This window comes from Desmodus rotundus, chromosome 3 (assembly GCF_022682495.2).
Source record: "Desmodus rotundus isolate HL8 chromosome 3, HLdesRot8A.1, whole genome shotgun sequence".
NCBI lineage: Eukaryota > Metazoa > Chordata > Mammalia > Chiroptera > Phyllostomidae > Desmodus > Desmodus rotundus.
This window is the reverse complement of record NC_071389.1, coordinates 146,394,482-146,411,875: the sequence shown is the minus strand read 5'-3', so window position 1 is coordinate 146,411,875 and position 17,394 is coordinate 146,394,482. Positions and strand designations below refer to the sequence as shown.

The window sequence follows — 17,394 nt, the reverse complement described above, 5'->3', positions numbered from 1 at the left end:
TGCCAACTGAATATGAGACAATACCGCAACATGGTCCGCGAGAAGCCAACAGAATCCTAAGCTTCATCAATTTCCTGTTTGGGTCGAGGGTGATGGTCCAACCACATTCTGTATTAGGCCATACCTCCATATTTGCTCTGGGGACATCATTTCACAATGTCATGCCAGACGAGCAATGTATGTGGGGTGGACTTCAGGAATCTGGACCTACACCATCCAATAAAAGAGCCATTGGCCATGTACATTTAAGACAAATTAAATTGAAAATTCAACAACACTAGCTGTATTTCAAGTGCGCTCCCTCCAAGGCAGAGTGCTACTGGGGAGCACGGGCCTGGACCGCCTGTCGCACAGGAGACTGGAACTGCAATCTCAGCTGGGGAAAAGAAGGCCTTAAGAACACCTCGTATTTTCAGTCTTGCTTTATAATGCTGAAAATTGAGGGGAGCTGCTCTCTCCAGCACAGAATTAGGACAGCAGGTAAAAGCCACAGAAGAGCAGAGCTCAGCTGAACGAGAAGTCCCAGCAATCTGAACTATTCACAATAGAATGGCTCCTCCCCAAGAAGTGAGCTTCTGCCCCTGGACATGCTCAAGGGGAGGCTGGATGACCTCTGCTTCAGAGGTTTCTCCATGGGAAGAAGTGTCTCTTCCATTCTAAGTGACTAGGATTGAGTACAGACACTCAAAACTAACAAAAAGGAGTTATGATCAGTTACACATAGATTATACCAAACTGTTTCTAATCCCGGAGCTTGTTCTTGATACTTAAACAGGGATGGTGGTGAGGAAGTAAAAGCAAAAAAGACAGGAGGAGGAGACTAAGAGAAAGAGGGATTGATGCAACTGACTGACTACTTTCCTGACTCTGTTAACGTCCACCTTTAAAAAATACTGCCCGCCAATACCTCGGGCAGGGCTGCATGGCGATCGGTAACGAAGTTCGAAAAGCATCTTATTTTTTCAAATTATTATGCTCATTCTGATTCTATTCCATGTTTGTTTTGTTGTAAAAACACTGAAAATTGCTCGTGCATAGTAAAATGGGCAGTCCAAGAATTTACACCGTGTTTGCTCTGTGCTGCATGGTACTGGCAGCATAAATATTACCTTACTGTTCATTTTGTTCTCGCCCTCAGTCTACAGACAACTGTGTCTATTGGCTAAAGCTTCAGGGGGAGAGAGGGAGACAGCCAAGCAGGTGATTTGAAGTGCTAGAAAGGAGGTGCTTATATTTATAATTGCCTTTCCGTTCATGTTTTGAATTTAGTACTTAAGCAACTTTCAGCCAAAGAAAGAAGTCTTACTGATTAGAGCCCTATTTCATTGTTTTGGTCCCTCTACCCAACTAGAGCCCTGAGCCTCGGGTCTAGGGAAGATAGCAGAAATACTACTGTAAAATAAGGAAGAGAAGGAGGAAAAGTAACCAGGCCAGGATAGAAACACATGTTGAATCTTGCCACCCCGATCAAGAAAAGCAACTAGCTGTAGCTTTATTGTTTTGTCTGTTTTGGCAGCACAAGCCTCATTCAGCTTAAAGTCTCTGGCAGAAGTTATACTTGATATTTCAAAATAACAACCAAAATGGCTAGCATAAAGTTGAGAGAAAGAACGAGGAAATGGTGTGGGTTCAGGATACACATCGGTAATGCAGTTTTTGTGGCATGATCCATGGGAAAGTCAAATGAAGGGACTAGGGGTCCATTTTACTGACTCCAAGAACCACCACTGAAGAAAGCTGCTTAGTGGGTCACTATGCCAATCTAACGATGTCGTTCCCTTGGAAAAACCAAGTTTCATTAACGAAAAGTTTAAGTGTGTATAGAGGCAGGGACAGTATGCACGTTAATTTGGACAGGGCTATCCACGTGGCACCCATCTAACACACACGTACCAAGAGACCACCATCTGCCAGGTTCCGCACCGATGTCAGAGCGACAGTGGGCATGATGAGAGCAAGGCAAGGTCTCAGCTTTCATGACATTTCATTCCGGTGCAGGGAATGCACATTAAAGCATCACAAATGCAACTGAAAAATGTGACGGTATATCTTATAATAAAGTAGACAATGCAAGCAAAGGAGATACGAAAATGTATGAGGGGACCCCCAAGCCTCACTGAAGAGCTGAGGGAGGGGGAGTGTCCCAGGCAGAAGGCAGGCATGTGCAGCAGGGCCTGGGGCAGCAACAAGCTGGCACAGGCCTAGACGTGAGCAATGAATTGAGAGGCGGCTCAATGGGAAAAGAAGATTCGGGTCATGCAGAGCATTGCAGAGCTCAAGAAAAATTTTGCTCTGGATCTAAGAGCAAAGGGAAACTCCTGAAGGGCTGAAGGAGCCATGACATGATCACAAATCTGTCTCAAATACAATCATTCTCAATTAAGAATTCACAAACCTCGCAAACTTGTATTCTGGGGAGTAAGTTTCAAGTAAATGTGAAGATTAGACTTAAGAGGTTGTCTCAACCACACCTCTGTGTACAGTAAACTCTTTTATGTGCAAATCACATATACACATTTTAAAGTCCAATAAAGAAAACAACTTCTCACACTAACACGTCCATGTTTATTTTGTAAGACTTGATGTTCATGAGCTTACTTCCATTTGGACACAATGACGTCTGGCTTGTCCTGGGGAGTCTGTAGCTCTAAGGCAACGTCCTTCACATAGCAAGACACTGGCCCATTCATCCGTGTGGGCAGAGCATACACTCTGGGGTGAATTTTTCAGTTAAGGTGATCAAATTCCATGGGTTCCTTCATACCCAGATGTAGGTAAAGGGGGTATGGTTAATGTTCACTTAATCAGAACAAAGCTCCTCGATACCCAAGAAACTTAAGTTCTAATTTCGACTAAAGCTGCTCCCAGACTTCCTTAATTAATATGACAAAATGGTGACTGCTTTTAACAGATTAACTAAGTTTTGGTTTAAATAAACAAACTAACAGTATTTGAGCTGTACTCCACAGTTTTAAAATTACTCAGTTACATCATCACTTGAAAACATACATAATGCTTGCCTTCCTTACACACAGCTTTATCTGAGCTATGAACTATTCAAATACCAATGTTTTAAAAGTTATAAATTGAGTTTTATGAACTATGTGGGCCAAGTCTGAGCCATGCAATCAAGCACTAGTCCCTTAAATCACTGTCTCCTGAACTGATTTTTTTTATTGGTCTGATTTTTGAACTGTAATGAGATAATGCATACTAATGGATGAAATTCTACTTACTGGGGTACTAGATACCCCATTAAGATACTAGATACTGGGTTCAGTATCTAGATAAAAGAACACTGCTGACCAGATTTCTAACCACTAGTTCAAAGCTACCCTTTTCATCATCCAGAAGTCAATATGCAAATGACGCGACCCCACGGCCAGTTGCCCTCTGTGGGAAAAAGGATGTGGACTGACGCACAGTAGGGCTCAGAGAACACAAGGGTTTCAGGGATGGAGGGATACCAGGTAGGACTTGCTGGATAACTGTGAAATATCAAAGTCACGTTCTTTATCTGTCTTCACGGCACTCGACTCAGAAAATGAACATTGTTTAAGACTGAGACAGAGGAGAAAAAAGGAGAAAAGCAGATTCTGTGATTAATGGAAATGCAGTCATTTCATCCCCTTACTTTAAAATGTCTGCAGTGACTCCCCAAACTTGTAAAACACCCAAGCTGATCCTCACCCAAGTCTCCAGGCTCCTCTGGGCCTCCCGCACTCTCACGCTCCACACTTCCGGAGACCACAGCCCTCACTAGGGCTCTGCGCTAGGCCAGCCTTGGGCACATCTCTGTCAGCCAGGGCAGCACCCTCCCACCAAAGTGTCTCTTCTCCCCTGTTACCCTTATTCAAAGCCCCTTGAGGGCCGAGGCCACATCCTATTTTTCTTTGTTTCCTAGCACTTAGCACCCAGTCGGCCTTGCTGTTGGGCACTATGAACAGCTCAGAACCCACTTTATAGATACACAAACCTAAGAAATGCTGTGCAGTTTTTAACTGTAACTGATGCTCACCCATTTTTAAAAAACCATTTGAAGATAAGCTTCCTGAAAATTCACCCCAAATGCAAAGTTCTTTCTCGCTCCCTCATCTTTGCTGCTAGGATGTTTCTAAATCCTGTCTCCTTCCCGTGACCCGCCTGTCCCAGGACACCTCCCCCGCCAAACCCACTGCCTCCCATCTCTCTGCTACTCAGCCAGGCCCACTGCGGCTGTAGCAGCAGAAGCTGCTGGGGCTCACACACCTCAGAGCCCTTTCCTCTACATCATGCCCCTGGATTCTTCACCAGAGTCAGCAGAGACAGATGGAAAGACATCTTACACTGTTTTTACAGATAAACAAAGAGTTAATTAACTCTGCCTGAGGTCAGATGGATCCTCAGCATGAGACAAGACAAAAACCCGGGTGCCCCATTCCCAGTTCAGGCCGCTCTACTGCACAAGTGCCCCTGATCTGCCTCGTCCACTCAGATGTTCAATGAGCATCTCTCTGTGCCAGAGCTGGACTCACTGCTGAGGGGACTGAAGGCTCAGTAAGGCATGGGTCCTCCCCTGCAGTGACACGTGTGACAAATGCCACTGGAGCACTGCACATGCTGTACTTGTGGGAGTTTCAGAACTGCAGGGAAAAAAGACCAGTCACACCCTTCTCAGAAGTCTACCGTGACTACTGCTCATGCTACCCCATTTCCCAAAACTCTCTGCTGCCTACCACCCAGGACTGCTCTCTGTAGCATATAAATCTCACCAGATGTCGGAGGAAAGGGCATGATGTACACTTTCCTGCCTCCCCAAAGCATCTCCAATACAGGAGGACATGTGATGGACCCCATGTCACATGGCACCAGATTCTAACACCAGTGGATGGGGAAACCAGCTATTATGAACACACCCTTGAAGATCCCTTAACACACTAGCAAAGAATTTTTATGCAGACTTATTCTGTCTCTCTCAATGAGTCCTATACAGGGCCAGTTTCGTATTTTGAATTTTTAGTTCAGGACCTGAAAATGTAGTTCTCATGTGTGTTGGGACAGGGGCTATGAAAAATCTCCATCTCCTCATTGGGAGACCAAAGTCATCCGCAGTGGGCCAAGACGTGCACCAGAACAACGGGAGATGGGAAAGGGGTGCTACTTCCCACACGCTGTCGCTGTGCACGCACTCCAGGGCCAAGACGTGCACCAGAACAACGGGAGATGGGAAAGGGGTGCTACTTCCCACACGCTGTCGCTGTGCACGCACTCCAGGGCCAAGACGTGCACCAGAACAACGGGAGATGGGAAAGGGGTGCTATTTCCCACACGTTATCGCTGTGCACGCACTCCAGGGCCAAGACGTGCACCAGAACAACGGGAGATGGGAAAGGGGTGCTATTTCCCACACAGTCGCTGTGCGTGCACTCCAGGGCACGCGCTTGCTGGCCAGAGTTGTAAGCTAAATCTGCTTATGCTACTTCGATTACTTCTCTTGTTCTTCTTTCTTTATTATTGCTGTTGTTGTAATTTTTTATTACCAATTTTTTCTACCAAGCATGTATATAGTTGAATGCAACTTGAGTGGAACATAGACACACTCTGCGTCCACCGTACACTCTTAGTTTCTGGTATAGACTAAGTTTTCAGGAGGAGATCTGTTTGAATTATGCCAACTGCATGTGGCTGTTCCATAAATATTCCTTAATTCATACACTAGTTAAGCTCCAACTACATGCCATACTCCTGCATGAAGTGCTAGGAAAAACAAGAGTGAGCCACAGAGACCTTAGAGTACAGGAGGGGAGAAACTTACAAACAAAACCGTTTCATTTCCATGTGACAGCTGAAGGCAAGGCAGGACGGGCCTGGACAGGGCAGAGGAAACGGGAACAGACAACCCACCCCCAGGATGCCCCGTGACTCACTTCCCCACCTTCAGGCCCTTATTCAAATGTCACCGGCCAAGTGGCTCCATGCACCCCCATTTAAAACCGTAACCCTCCTCTTCCACCACACACTCCTACCTCCCTTCTGCTCTATTTTTCTCCCTAGCACTTACCACCTTCTGACCACACTTCTCATGTTTTCCTTTTTGTCTTTCCATGAGAGGGTCAGTTCACGAGGGCAAAGGCTTTCAGCTCTTTTGCTCATTGCTGAATCTCAACCCTAAAGAAGCACCCAGCACAGAGCAGGGTTTGGTATTCAGAAAGTATTCAGAAAGAAGTCTTCCCTGACCAAGTCCAGGGCAGCTGCCAGAGCTCTCCATCCCTCTGCCCTCCTTTCTTTCCCTTCATAGCATTTATAGGAAATTCAAGTTGTATTTTAAAGTTTGTTTACTTATTTTTCTCTCCCCCCACTAGGAAGAAATCTTCCTGATAAGCGCTGTGGCCGCAGCACTAAAACAGAGCCTGGCGCCGCTTATTTACTCAATGAGCTTTAGCTGGACGACCACCGTGACCATGGCTCGCCCTCCTCCACTGAGTGGACGCCAGCTGGGTCACCTGTGTGCCCTCTCCAAACCCTCACAACATCCCAACGAGGTGGGCAGTACTGTTCTCGTCATATAGCTGAGGAAACACGGAGAGACAGCAACTTGCCCAAGGTCACAACCCAGTGAAGGGAAGAGCCAGCAATTCATTCCGAGCCCTCTGACTTGGGCTTCTCTCTGAATCGCTGAGCTGCGCTGTGCAGGAGCAGCGGCCCGCCCTCTCTCCGGGCTGGCTGCAGGGCTTTCCTCACCGCCCGCCGGTCAGAACCACCTGCCCCTCGCAGCCACGCTCCACTGGGAATCCAGAGTGGCACTTCCCAAAAAGCAAGTCTGGTCACTGCAATCTGCTAGAAATCTATTCAATGGCTTTCCTTCATTCGAGCGCACATTTTGGGGTCCCACCCATGAAGGTGATCCATGTTCATAACCACTTCTTTGGAAGGATGACAATGTCGTTTCTGGAAAAATAACGTATTACGAAAAAAATGATTAACTTGGGAGAAATGCTCTACCTCTGAGATAAGAAATAATGAGTGAAGGCTTATTTGATTATGATAACTGGACTCTGTTGGTAATTCCAGAAATATTCATACAATTTCTGATTAGAATCAGACAGGCAGATTAATAAAATGGATATTCTTAGGCTCCACCCAAGCCCATTAACTTAGAATCTCTAGGGACAGGGGAAAAGAAACCTACATTTTTAACAAGTAGTCTAGGTACCTCTTAGCCATTCACTCACCTAAAGCTTTCCGTGTCTAACACAACAGGCTAGTATCGGCATGTTGGGCAATACCATATAAGCCATCAATGTCAGACTCACTAGCTTTATTCAATGACCAACGGCCCCTCTGTTGTTCAGCACCAATGTTATGTAACTCACGGATTCAGACCAGACCCTCACCCCGGTCTCAGGAATGCCCATGGCCTGAGCAGCTCACACACGTCACAGGAAGCCAGAACTCTCAATCACTTGCAGTGAGCACGCTCACTTATGCCAGGACAATGGTTTTACTACAAAATATGTTCATTCCATTTCTTTTCCTACCACATAGCATCCTGCCATGGGTAGGAAGTAATTGTGAGAAGAAAATAAACAAAAACCCTGAACCAAGTCTTGCCCTTAGAATGCCAGTTGACTTGAGCTGGTGCTGTGTGGGATTCAAAGACAAGCAAGTCTATTCTGGTCTTTCACATTCTGAAAAATCCCTAGAAATGTTAAGAGATGAGCTTTCTTGCTGGGGAGGTTCACTGTGCGCCCAATGGTCAACCTCAGATGCATTCTGCCAAGTTTCCCGGACATCAGAACTGGTCCTTACATAAGTTCACCTCTGGACATGGGGCACCATCTGACCCAATCATAGCTGCTGGCTCCTGCTGCTGAGAGAGGAAAAAGGTCTGACCCGACAGCAGTCTTCTCTGCATCCGGCCCTCGCCACCCCCACGCCCAGCTGGGAGGGGTCCCCACTGCACAGAACAGCCGCAGTGTGGAACGCTGGCACTGAATCCTGTGTTCAAGGCTCCAACTAAGTTTTCCCTTTCTTTAATATGTTTAAAATAATTTAACTTGTGCAAATTACCCAGAAAAATGATTTCCTTCACAAACTATTAAAAAAATCTTGACAGAATAAAAGTCAAATAACCGTAAGAACGTCTTTGAAAGACGTGGCGTTTAATTGTGGTGCTACAGCATGTTTCTCATCGGTCTCCTGTTACGTGGCTTCACAAATTTTTTTGATATTTCAGAAATGTGTAAGTACTGACTTTTGGCTCTGATTATTTTCACGTGCTTCTATAGAAAAGACAACATTCTACCCGACACAACACAAGGCAGACAGGAATAGTGCTTTAAAAACAATGACTGTGTACGGCAACATGCAAAGCAGCCTACAGAAGAAGACATCTGTAGAAGAGAACAGCCAGAGAAGTAAAATTTTCAAGGTATTTCCTAGGTGTAAAGACAACTTTTCACTATTGAGAATGCATTAGCAGGTCCATCCCATAAACTACTTTTCCCATAGACTGTACGTGACTTAGGGTATTAAACAGGACCTATCATTACATGGAGGAACAAAGCAATCCCTGGTTGGAGGTGCTGCCACAAATTAAGGGGCAAGAAAGTGAGATTATTTAAGTTCCGAAAAGATTCTTCAGCAACTTACTAAAGTGAAACGCAAACAAAATATGAAGATGACTTCAAATCCTGCAGGTTTCTAACTTTCCATATTGGATTTCGGTTTTCTGTTTACAAATTATAGCTTTAAAGTGTAAAATCACTAGGGCATGTTTTTCAACAGAACTTTCTAATTTATTTACAAGTGCTTCCAACTCTACATCGAGCTAAAGAGAAGGCTGTTTCCCCCCACCCCACCCAGATTCTGAAACTCCACTGCAGATGCCCTCAGCCCTGAGGGGTGCAATGACCCCCCTGCAAGGCTCTCTTGGACACGCTGACAGAATCTGCCAACACACGGGGCAAGGACAGAGGGTGAAGTGGCAATCCTGAGATTTCAAAAAGGCCCCCCTGGTCAGATGAGAATAGCTGAAGATGTTTAAGACACTAAAGTCAGCGCTTCATTTAGACCCCCAAATTTTAAGCCATTGTGAATGAAAGACAGAAAACAGGTATTAATGTTAGCATAAAAATATTTTTTGAATTCAGTGTTTATTTGTCAAATACCAACTGCTTTTTTTCTCTCATTCCTCTCTGTTTCTGATCTTTGGAAAAACCACATCAGTATCAGATGTCACTTAGTTCTTGTTCAAACAGAGGAGGGCAGACAGAGCGGCTGCACCCGTGACTGAGCGGACCTGGGCCCTAAGTAAAAACAAACCACCATAAATCACCAGATGTAAGCAATTGGGTAGTGATCACTTTAATTAATTGAACAGCTTTCCTGAAATTTACTGTATAATTTCCACCCTCCCAACACCTTCCCCAGAAGCACCTAACAATGGTGGTTTTTCTCCTTCTCTTGTTTAAAGGAAGAAAACATTTTTAACTTCTGTGGGTTAAGTACATTTTTAAATTATTCAAGATTATGATGGTAAACTACTTAATTTTAGAAATTAAACCATGCACACTCTAAATGCTGCCTTTAAATGCTGAAAGTCAAAATTATTCCAAAACATGTTCAGTGCATGAATAAAATGTTATCTGGCCTAGAGATATACAAAAGCGAACAGAATTTTAATTTTATTTGAAAACTCCTATTTGCAAAACAACATGCAATGGTATTTCTAATTTCAATCACATATTTAGTTTTAACTGCATAAAGTTCATATTTTGATTAGATGTTCCTGACCTTGATTTCCACCCCAGGTGCCACACTTAAAAGAAGATACTCCAATGCCTTACTAAAAAACTCCCATTTCTCCTCACAAAACAACAACATTCTCCACTAGTAACTATGTAATAACACCTAACCCGTAGATGCCATGCCAACTATGAAGTAATACCAGAGCTGAAGTCTTAGTCTACAGAATATAATCAAATACATGTCTCTGTGGGGTGCAGGTGGCTTCTGTGAATCCTGGAGCCCAGTTTAGCAATGACAGCAAAGTGCAGAAAGTGTGTTATTACAATACTTCAAATTTAGTAGAGAGAGACTGGAGCTGGAAAACAAGTCAACTAATGTAAAGAATACCTCCATTACAAACACACACAGGTAATGCTGCTGGCGTTCACTTACAAGGAGAGAAGTGTGATATTTGCTGAGACTGGTCCTAGATTTGGAATGGCCTCCAATTCATTGTTGTTCAGTTTCCTATAAATGCCCAAAAAAAGGGGGGGGGGAGCTGATTAGGTCATCTGTAATTCATAGAGGTGAAACTTTATAAAATTATTTAAACATACCTCCCAAGTTTGGTTTTAAATAATTTATTGTAACCCAAATGTTCCTTACAGTTAAAAGAGTATAATGGGTAGTTGTATTTTAATCAAGCATCAAACGGAAAAAAAACAAGACTCACACTTCTCGAAGTCTTTGAAGGTGGCTCATGGAACTTGCCTTGATGACAGACAATCTATTGTGACTTAGGTCCCTATGAGAAAACAAAAGTAAGATTATACGTAGTTTTAAAAAATCACTTACAGCACTTAATGATGTACGAGGCACAGCAGGTCTGTGAAACAGCTCTATCAACACTTGTGACAACAGCACAAACAACTGTCCCTCCTGCCCATAAACTGGACGGGAACCAAAGCGCCAAACCAAAAAACACGAACTCTGAGGACAAAATTAGTTTAGGAGGCTGGCAGACTCAAATGCTTTAGGCCCACAAGCGTTCTAGGAGATGTTTTTGGCACAGGGTGAACAGATCTTTTGTGAGCTGGCTGTTTGGCCTCACCTTCCCGATTCCCTGCCATCTCCCCACTGCCAACCTGATATGATGAAGTCATGGCTTGTGAAAAGTGGCTAATTAGGCAGGTTGCTAAAACTAAAACTTCTGAAGGAGCCTTTTTATTATAAAATACGAAGCATCAGTGTCCTTATGATAGTCAAACAAAATAGAAATTGCTTTTCACCCATTTATTTCTCTGGGCTAGGGCGCCAAATTATTTAAAGTATCATTTGTGTGTGTGTGTGTGTGTGTGTGTGTGTGTGTGTGTGTCTGTTCAGGGTGGAAAACAACCTGACCCCTATGTTTTCCTGAATTCCCCAAATCTCAGTATCTGGTAATATAACTGCCTAACAAAGTTAAGCAGAATGTACAGGATGCTGTGATCAGATTTATTTTCAAACATTAAAGTAGCTCAATTCTTACTAAAAGACTCAATCGAACTTAGTAACACTTGCCATTAAACATCATTTAAAAAAAAAAGTAAAATAAAACTCCCACATACGCCATACTCTAGGCTAGGAAGTCATCACAGCATTTAAAACTCCAGCCACGAAGTTCAACTGGCCAAATGTTGGGGTCTGCGCCCCGTATTTGTCAACACACTGGGCATGTGCCTTCAAGACTGTGATGAAAATAAAATGGCTGAATGGCGGCTGAAAACCAGGCTAACAATAGTATGGTTTAAAGCTCTCCTCCGGGAAAGAGGCTAACCAACCTTACTAAAGTCTCAGTATTCGAAATGATTTTTAAAGAACCGAAGTTTCAAATAACCAAACTTGACTGGAGAAAAGCATGAACCATTGGTTATATGCATAAGTATGCCACTCCCCCCCCCCCCACGCAAAAGGCAGAGAAATCACAGAGAAGCCCAGTGTGACCTAGTGCACACCCATTAGTTAACAATTAGAAATCAGAGATCCTTTCAGCCTTTGAATTTTGTTTTGAGAAGAATCCTGGATTTCTCTATTTCACACACACACACACACACACAAAATCTGCAAAGGCTTTTTTATTTGAAACATGTTTGTCTAAAGACCTACCAGACAGTAACAGACATGAGTAGATTTGTTCTGGTAGAGTTATAACATGAAAAAAACCTGGCACAGCCTTTAAACTATAAAAATCCTGCAATTACAACCACTGCTGTGCATGCTCACCACGCTGGAGCCAGACACTTTCCCTCACAAACCAGCCCAGGTCCATCTGGAGTTCATCAAGGAAACCGTGAGCCCAACAACTCACGTTAGGACTCAGACAAAACCTGTGTGCTTTTAGCACCCCAGACAGTCACAGATTTCCCACAGGGTTCAAAAACCAACCAAGGAGAAGAGTCCTTCACCTGGGAGGCAGCCTGAATCAACAGAAAGTCTCACTTGGACCCACTTCACTGAACACTGAACCGGCACAAAACTGCACGCCCTATTGTTTCACATTTTAAAAGGAAAGCGGGAACCAATCTGGTATTTACACTTAACACAGGTGATTTTCCCTTTAATTACAAAAACGAAAACCTCACTCTTCACTTCGTTTTAAGGATTATTTCACAGGGCAATCCTGTGAGAAAAGAGATTGAGTGCCTAACATTTTTCTCAACCAGTAATGGGATGAGAACTCCAACAAAAGACCTTTAAATTGCGAAGCTGCCCCCAGAGAACAGAGCACATGCTGAGGACCACTCACTTGTGATTCAGAAGCAAGATTTGGTAACCTTAAATATCTCAGTTACTGCAATGCTTCCACTCTTGAATTTTGTGTACTACTATTAAAACCACATTATATGTGGGAGAAAAAAAAATACCCCTTATGTGACTTTTACTGCTAAATACTTAAAGCCGTGAAATTTTTAATGCACCTAAATTTAGACTTAATACAGTTTACATTTTAGAAATGATTACTTTCCAGTACAAGGATGTCACATGTCCCTAAATCTTCCTTACACTGTTTTTATGGCTAGAACATCAAAAACAAAATCAAGTTGTATAATGTTAATTCTTTGTTAAAACCCATAAGAACATTCAATAAGAAAAGCAGATTCTTCATTTTTAGAGTCCCATTAATGAACATTTTCACCAAGAAACCTTTTTTTTTTTTTTTTAAAGAAACCATTTATAACAGTTTAAGGAACATAAAACGTTTAGGGACATATCTTTTTTAAATGTGTAACAATTTTTTTGCCCTTAAAGTTTTTTCTTTTTCCTTACCATTTAGATTCAATATTACTTTGGATTAGTTTGAGGTGTACAGCTACACATAGTGGTTAGACAATCATCGCCCTTTACAAAGTGTTACCAAGAAACCTTTTAAAAACTACTTTTGGTAGCGAGGTTAATACCAGGGAAAGGTGGTCAGGCAGAGAGTTAACTATTTACCCAGAACTCAGCTGAGCAAATACTTGAAAATCGAACTCTGCCTGGTAGAGAGAAGTCTCTCTTCCTGAATGAGCAAGCGAATAAACATATATGAAAATAATTAGTTTACAACACTTGGTTCTAGCTATCATCTTCTTCCTTTCTGCATTTGGAAATCTGACTTTCAAGGCAAATTTTAAAATGCAAAGCCAGCACAGCTTCTTAACCAACCCCACCGGGGCCTGCAGAGCTGCGCACTCAGCAGCAACCTGGAAAGCTGAAAAACAAAAAGCCAGGCTGTAGCTGTTTTAAGACACTGATCCAAAGTGACTCATAAATCAGCCTGCTATGTTCAAGTTTTAGTCTGGAAAATATAGAAAAACAGCTGTGAAAACCATAAGGACCATCACCCCCACCACCCCAGGCCCAATGCTGGTACCAGCCAGAGGATTTATAACAGGCGAATACTAAAGCAACCCCACCAGCAGGAAGTAGCTTTCGGACTTTTTCTGCCCTGCTAACTCAAACATTTTTAAGCAATACAATAAATAATTTTGAAATTCCAGCGAGATTTTAATAATACTTGAAGCTCTCATTGGCGACTGCGCAACTTTTCCCTCTTCTGGCCGAGTAACATTCTAACAAACACTCTTCTTCAGGCTCAGGACTCTGTGAGCACAAACTCTAGATGCAAACTCAAGCCTGCCTTTAAGGCAGTTAGTTGTAAGCAACCTTCAAATAGTTTTAAGAGCCCCTTTCAATAAAGTACTAGAAGTTACTTTTTAAAAGGAGAACTAACCACAGTATTATTACGTTACAGCTTAAACTATTCAACTTTTCACACATGGGGTTCCTATGGCAATAAATTACAATTGAGCAAAGAAAAAAAAACACAGGTATAATAGAAAGATTGAGTTTTTAACTTGCTAATTTAACAAATACGACAAAAGGCTGACAATAAACTTTTTCTGAATAGTGCTCTCATAAGCTAGTCCTAAGGCAAACTTTTACTACGTTAATTACATAACGAGCGGAAGTTAAGATATGGGAAGAACAATATGCATTTCTCTAGTTATTTCTAACAATGAAACAATCTACTTAAAAGCTTGTCTCGTTATGTAAAATTTAAGAAGCAGCTAGCTTATGCCTCCTGTTCCAAACTCCAAGAAAGAGAAGTTAGAGCTCAATTCCACGTGTTTTTCTCTGAAGTACTTTCAGAGTTGGAGAGAGAAGACCTCTGGAGTTTTAGACACAAACAAAGGAAACATTTACAATAAAGAATTTAGACCACATGGTTTGGTGACAACTCCAAAGTTGGTTAAAAGTCACACGAGTACAAGAATGACAGAGCTGTCCAATGAGTGATCACAGTGGGGCTTCTGACAACAGACCTAGTGCTTATTTACACAAGTGGAACTTATTTTCACATACATTTAAGGAATGTAGACTTGTATTGAGACAATTTGCTGCTGGCGGAAATGTAATTAAAGATTGTGCTAACCAAATAAACTGTAATTTGTTTTTAGTATGCCACCAAATTATCTGCAAAACAAAATCCTAATTAGGTCAGCTACTTTTAAGACAATGTTTAAATAGGTATCAAACCCCTTTTGCTTTAACTCAACTTCTAATCAACAGCAATACAGTTATATTTTAAAAGACATCCAAATTCAGAAAAATACACATTGCATGATAGGAGTCCACTTACTAGGGAGAAGCTATTGAATATAAATTAGATTTGTGAACAGTCCAAGCCTCTTGAAACACACCCCAGGAAGCACTACTCCATTCCTTTTCTTTTTCTCATCCCTCTATTATTTAGGTGTTCACCTCCAGTCATTCAAATGTTCAGTTCCATATGTTGTCAATAGAGCCATTCACATTTCAGGAACAAGGCGGCATGACCTCCACAAGAGGCAATTGAACAGAATTAGCCACAACTAATTGAAAGTCTTCCTGCTTTGGGTTAAAGCCCTTATCTCCTTCTTCAATTGTAATAAAAACTACTAAACAAGACATCCCCTGATAAGAGATTAAATATCAATCTAAAACTCTCCAATTCTACTTTTTCATTAAGCCAAGGTTTACTAAAACCAAGAATATGAGTTTGATGGTCAGCAATTCTACAATTCACAAAAATTTCGATTTGCACAATGATACAAAAATGCACTTTCTTCCTACCACTATTACTAGGACATTAGGATAGTCTACCAGAATTGTTTAAGAATTTAGAAGCTTCATTGCTATTCTGCTAGACCCAGATCTAAGGATTAAGGATATATTGTACTTTTGTTTGTTTTAAACTGGTAACTTTTTCCTTTTAAGCACGAGTTTTGATTGTTTACATTTTACAGTTCTCCAATGTTAACCAAACTAAAGCTGGGAGAAAATAAAGAGATGCCATTTGGAAAGAATTAGCCTTTCCAACTAAAATACATTTTTTTCCTTGTTCTTGCAGGCAGTTGGCAGAGATTTCAGGTTTTCAGACTTCACAGCTAGCATCCAAAAACTTGCATAACAGCACCCAGCACTCTCTCCTAAACGGTCTGGGCGTGCTACGAAGCTACAGAAATCAAGCCCTTGGTTCTGAAAACTCTCGCACCTTCCTTTCCCTATGTACTGATCAGTCGACAACTTCTCACCGGGACGAAGTTGTTACAATTTGGTCGAGGAGGGGGCATTTATGGAGCACAGGAGAAAAGAACAACAAAAGGATGTCTACCACAGCTTGGACAGTGGCCAAACTGTAGTGAGGGGGCTTCCTAAATGAAAGAAGCACGTTCAATGACTGGACGTGCACAGGAAAAGGGGCCTGAAGTAGTTAGAAACTAGTTGAGCCACAGATCCGACACACTCAGAACTCAGAGGGGGAACGGAGAACTCCGGACTCTGCAGGTTGCCACCTCTCCCAGCCAGGCAGGGCGCGTATTTGAACCCCCTAGGAAAAACTCCACTCGCGGACGTTGACTGCAGCCCCAGAGTTGTCAGTCGCTCCCTCCCTTCGTCCACTTGAAGCTTGGTGGGTTGCGCCAGGGCCCACCAGCGCGACCCGCAAGGCACTGAGGAAGGGACACTGAGGCCCCGATGACTCTTTTTCCAACCCCACCGAGCGCCGCCGGAAGCCCGAGCCGAGAGGAGCTGCCCGGGAGAAAGTCCTGCGCGCCCAGTGCCCAGGCCCCTGGCCGTCTCCCCCTCCACCCTCAGGAAGAATACTTACAGCCCAGCGACCCAGGGCGGGAGCGGCTCGGGAAGGCGCGCCAGCCGCTGGCGACTGCAGTCCAGCAAGTCCCCGAGGCAGCGGCAGGGAACCGGGCACCAGCGGTCGCGGGCAGGCCCGCCGCTGCTGCCCTCGGCCGGGCCCGCGCGTCCCAGTACCGCGCACAGCAGCAACCCCAGCGCCGCCGCGGGCGCGCGGAGCCTCGGCGCGCCCATCGCGCTCCTGCGGCCTCGAGGTCGGCCCTGCGCCCCGAAGCCCGCACGCACTCGGGACCCGGCGCTAACTTCCAGCAGAAGGCGGACGCCGGCGCTCGGGGCCGCGTGTGCGCGCCCTCCTCTCGCTCTCCCAGACAAACTCCCTTCCTTTACTTCCCACGGCGAAGCCTTTTCATGCCCCGGAGCAGCGTGAGGGAAACCAAAAAGAAAGGCTGGCTGCGGCAGAGTTGCAGTACGAGAACCGTCGGCGCGCCGAAGGCCCTTGTGCCCGCAAAAGAAACTTTTTCACCGCCTCCCTGCAGCGGAGCGCCAAGTCCGGGCTCGGCGGATCGGGGGCGGGGCGTGTAGTGACCGGCGCGCATCCATTGGCCAGCCGGGCCCCAGTCGCCCGTGACCACGTGACAATAACAGGGCTCCCAGCCCGGGGCGGAGCACACGAGAAAGTGGAGCTGAGATTGTAGGAAATTGAGGGTTACATTTTCCAGACTCTTGGTCCAGAAATCTCCACTACATCCTGGGAAACATATATCAAATGGGGTTGAAGAGAAAAAGGGAGTGAGAAAACAAGTGTACAAATATTAGGGCCGCTCACGGAGTTGGAAGTATTTTATGGAACATCAGGGGAGTAACCTTAAGTTAGCTCTGTTACCAGGAAACCTTTCGATTCCAAGTCTAAAAAAATTTTAAATTGTCCTACTAGTCACAAATGAACAATGGTTTCAGTGAAAGTACAGTTTTCTTTAACATTAACACTGATTGGGGTTTTCCATATATTGTCTCCAAAAATAAAAACAATAAAAC

At 43.8% G+C, this 17,394-nt stretch overlaps 1 protein-coding gene across 4 annotated transcripts in view; it reads right to left on the bottom strand.

Moving 5' to 3' along the window:
- Nucleotides 1-16,907, bottom strand: part of LRIG3 (leucine rich repeats and immunoglobulin like domains 3) — a 44,597-nt gene extending 27,690 nt beyond the window's left edge. For 3 of the 4 annotated variants that reach the window (XM_024576174.3, XM_053921233.1, XM_053921234.1), the window contains exons 1-3: nt 16,379-16,907; nt 10,442-10,513; nt 10,162-10,236 (exon numbers count right to left, since the gene is read on the bottom strand). In XM_024576174.3, the coding sequence (XP_024431942.3) occupies nt 10,162-10,236; nt 10,442-10,513; nt 16,379-16,593 (362 nt within the window). In that variant the 5' untranslated portion in view covers nt 16,594-16,907. Of the gene's footprint in view, nt 1-10,161; nt 10,237-10,441; nt 10,514-13,182; nt 13,393-16,378 lie in introns of those variants that run through there. The other variant, XM_053921235.2, reaches the window with a different exon arrangement.
- Between the last annotated feature and the right edge of the window lie 487 nt (nt 16,908-17,394).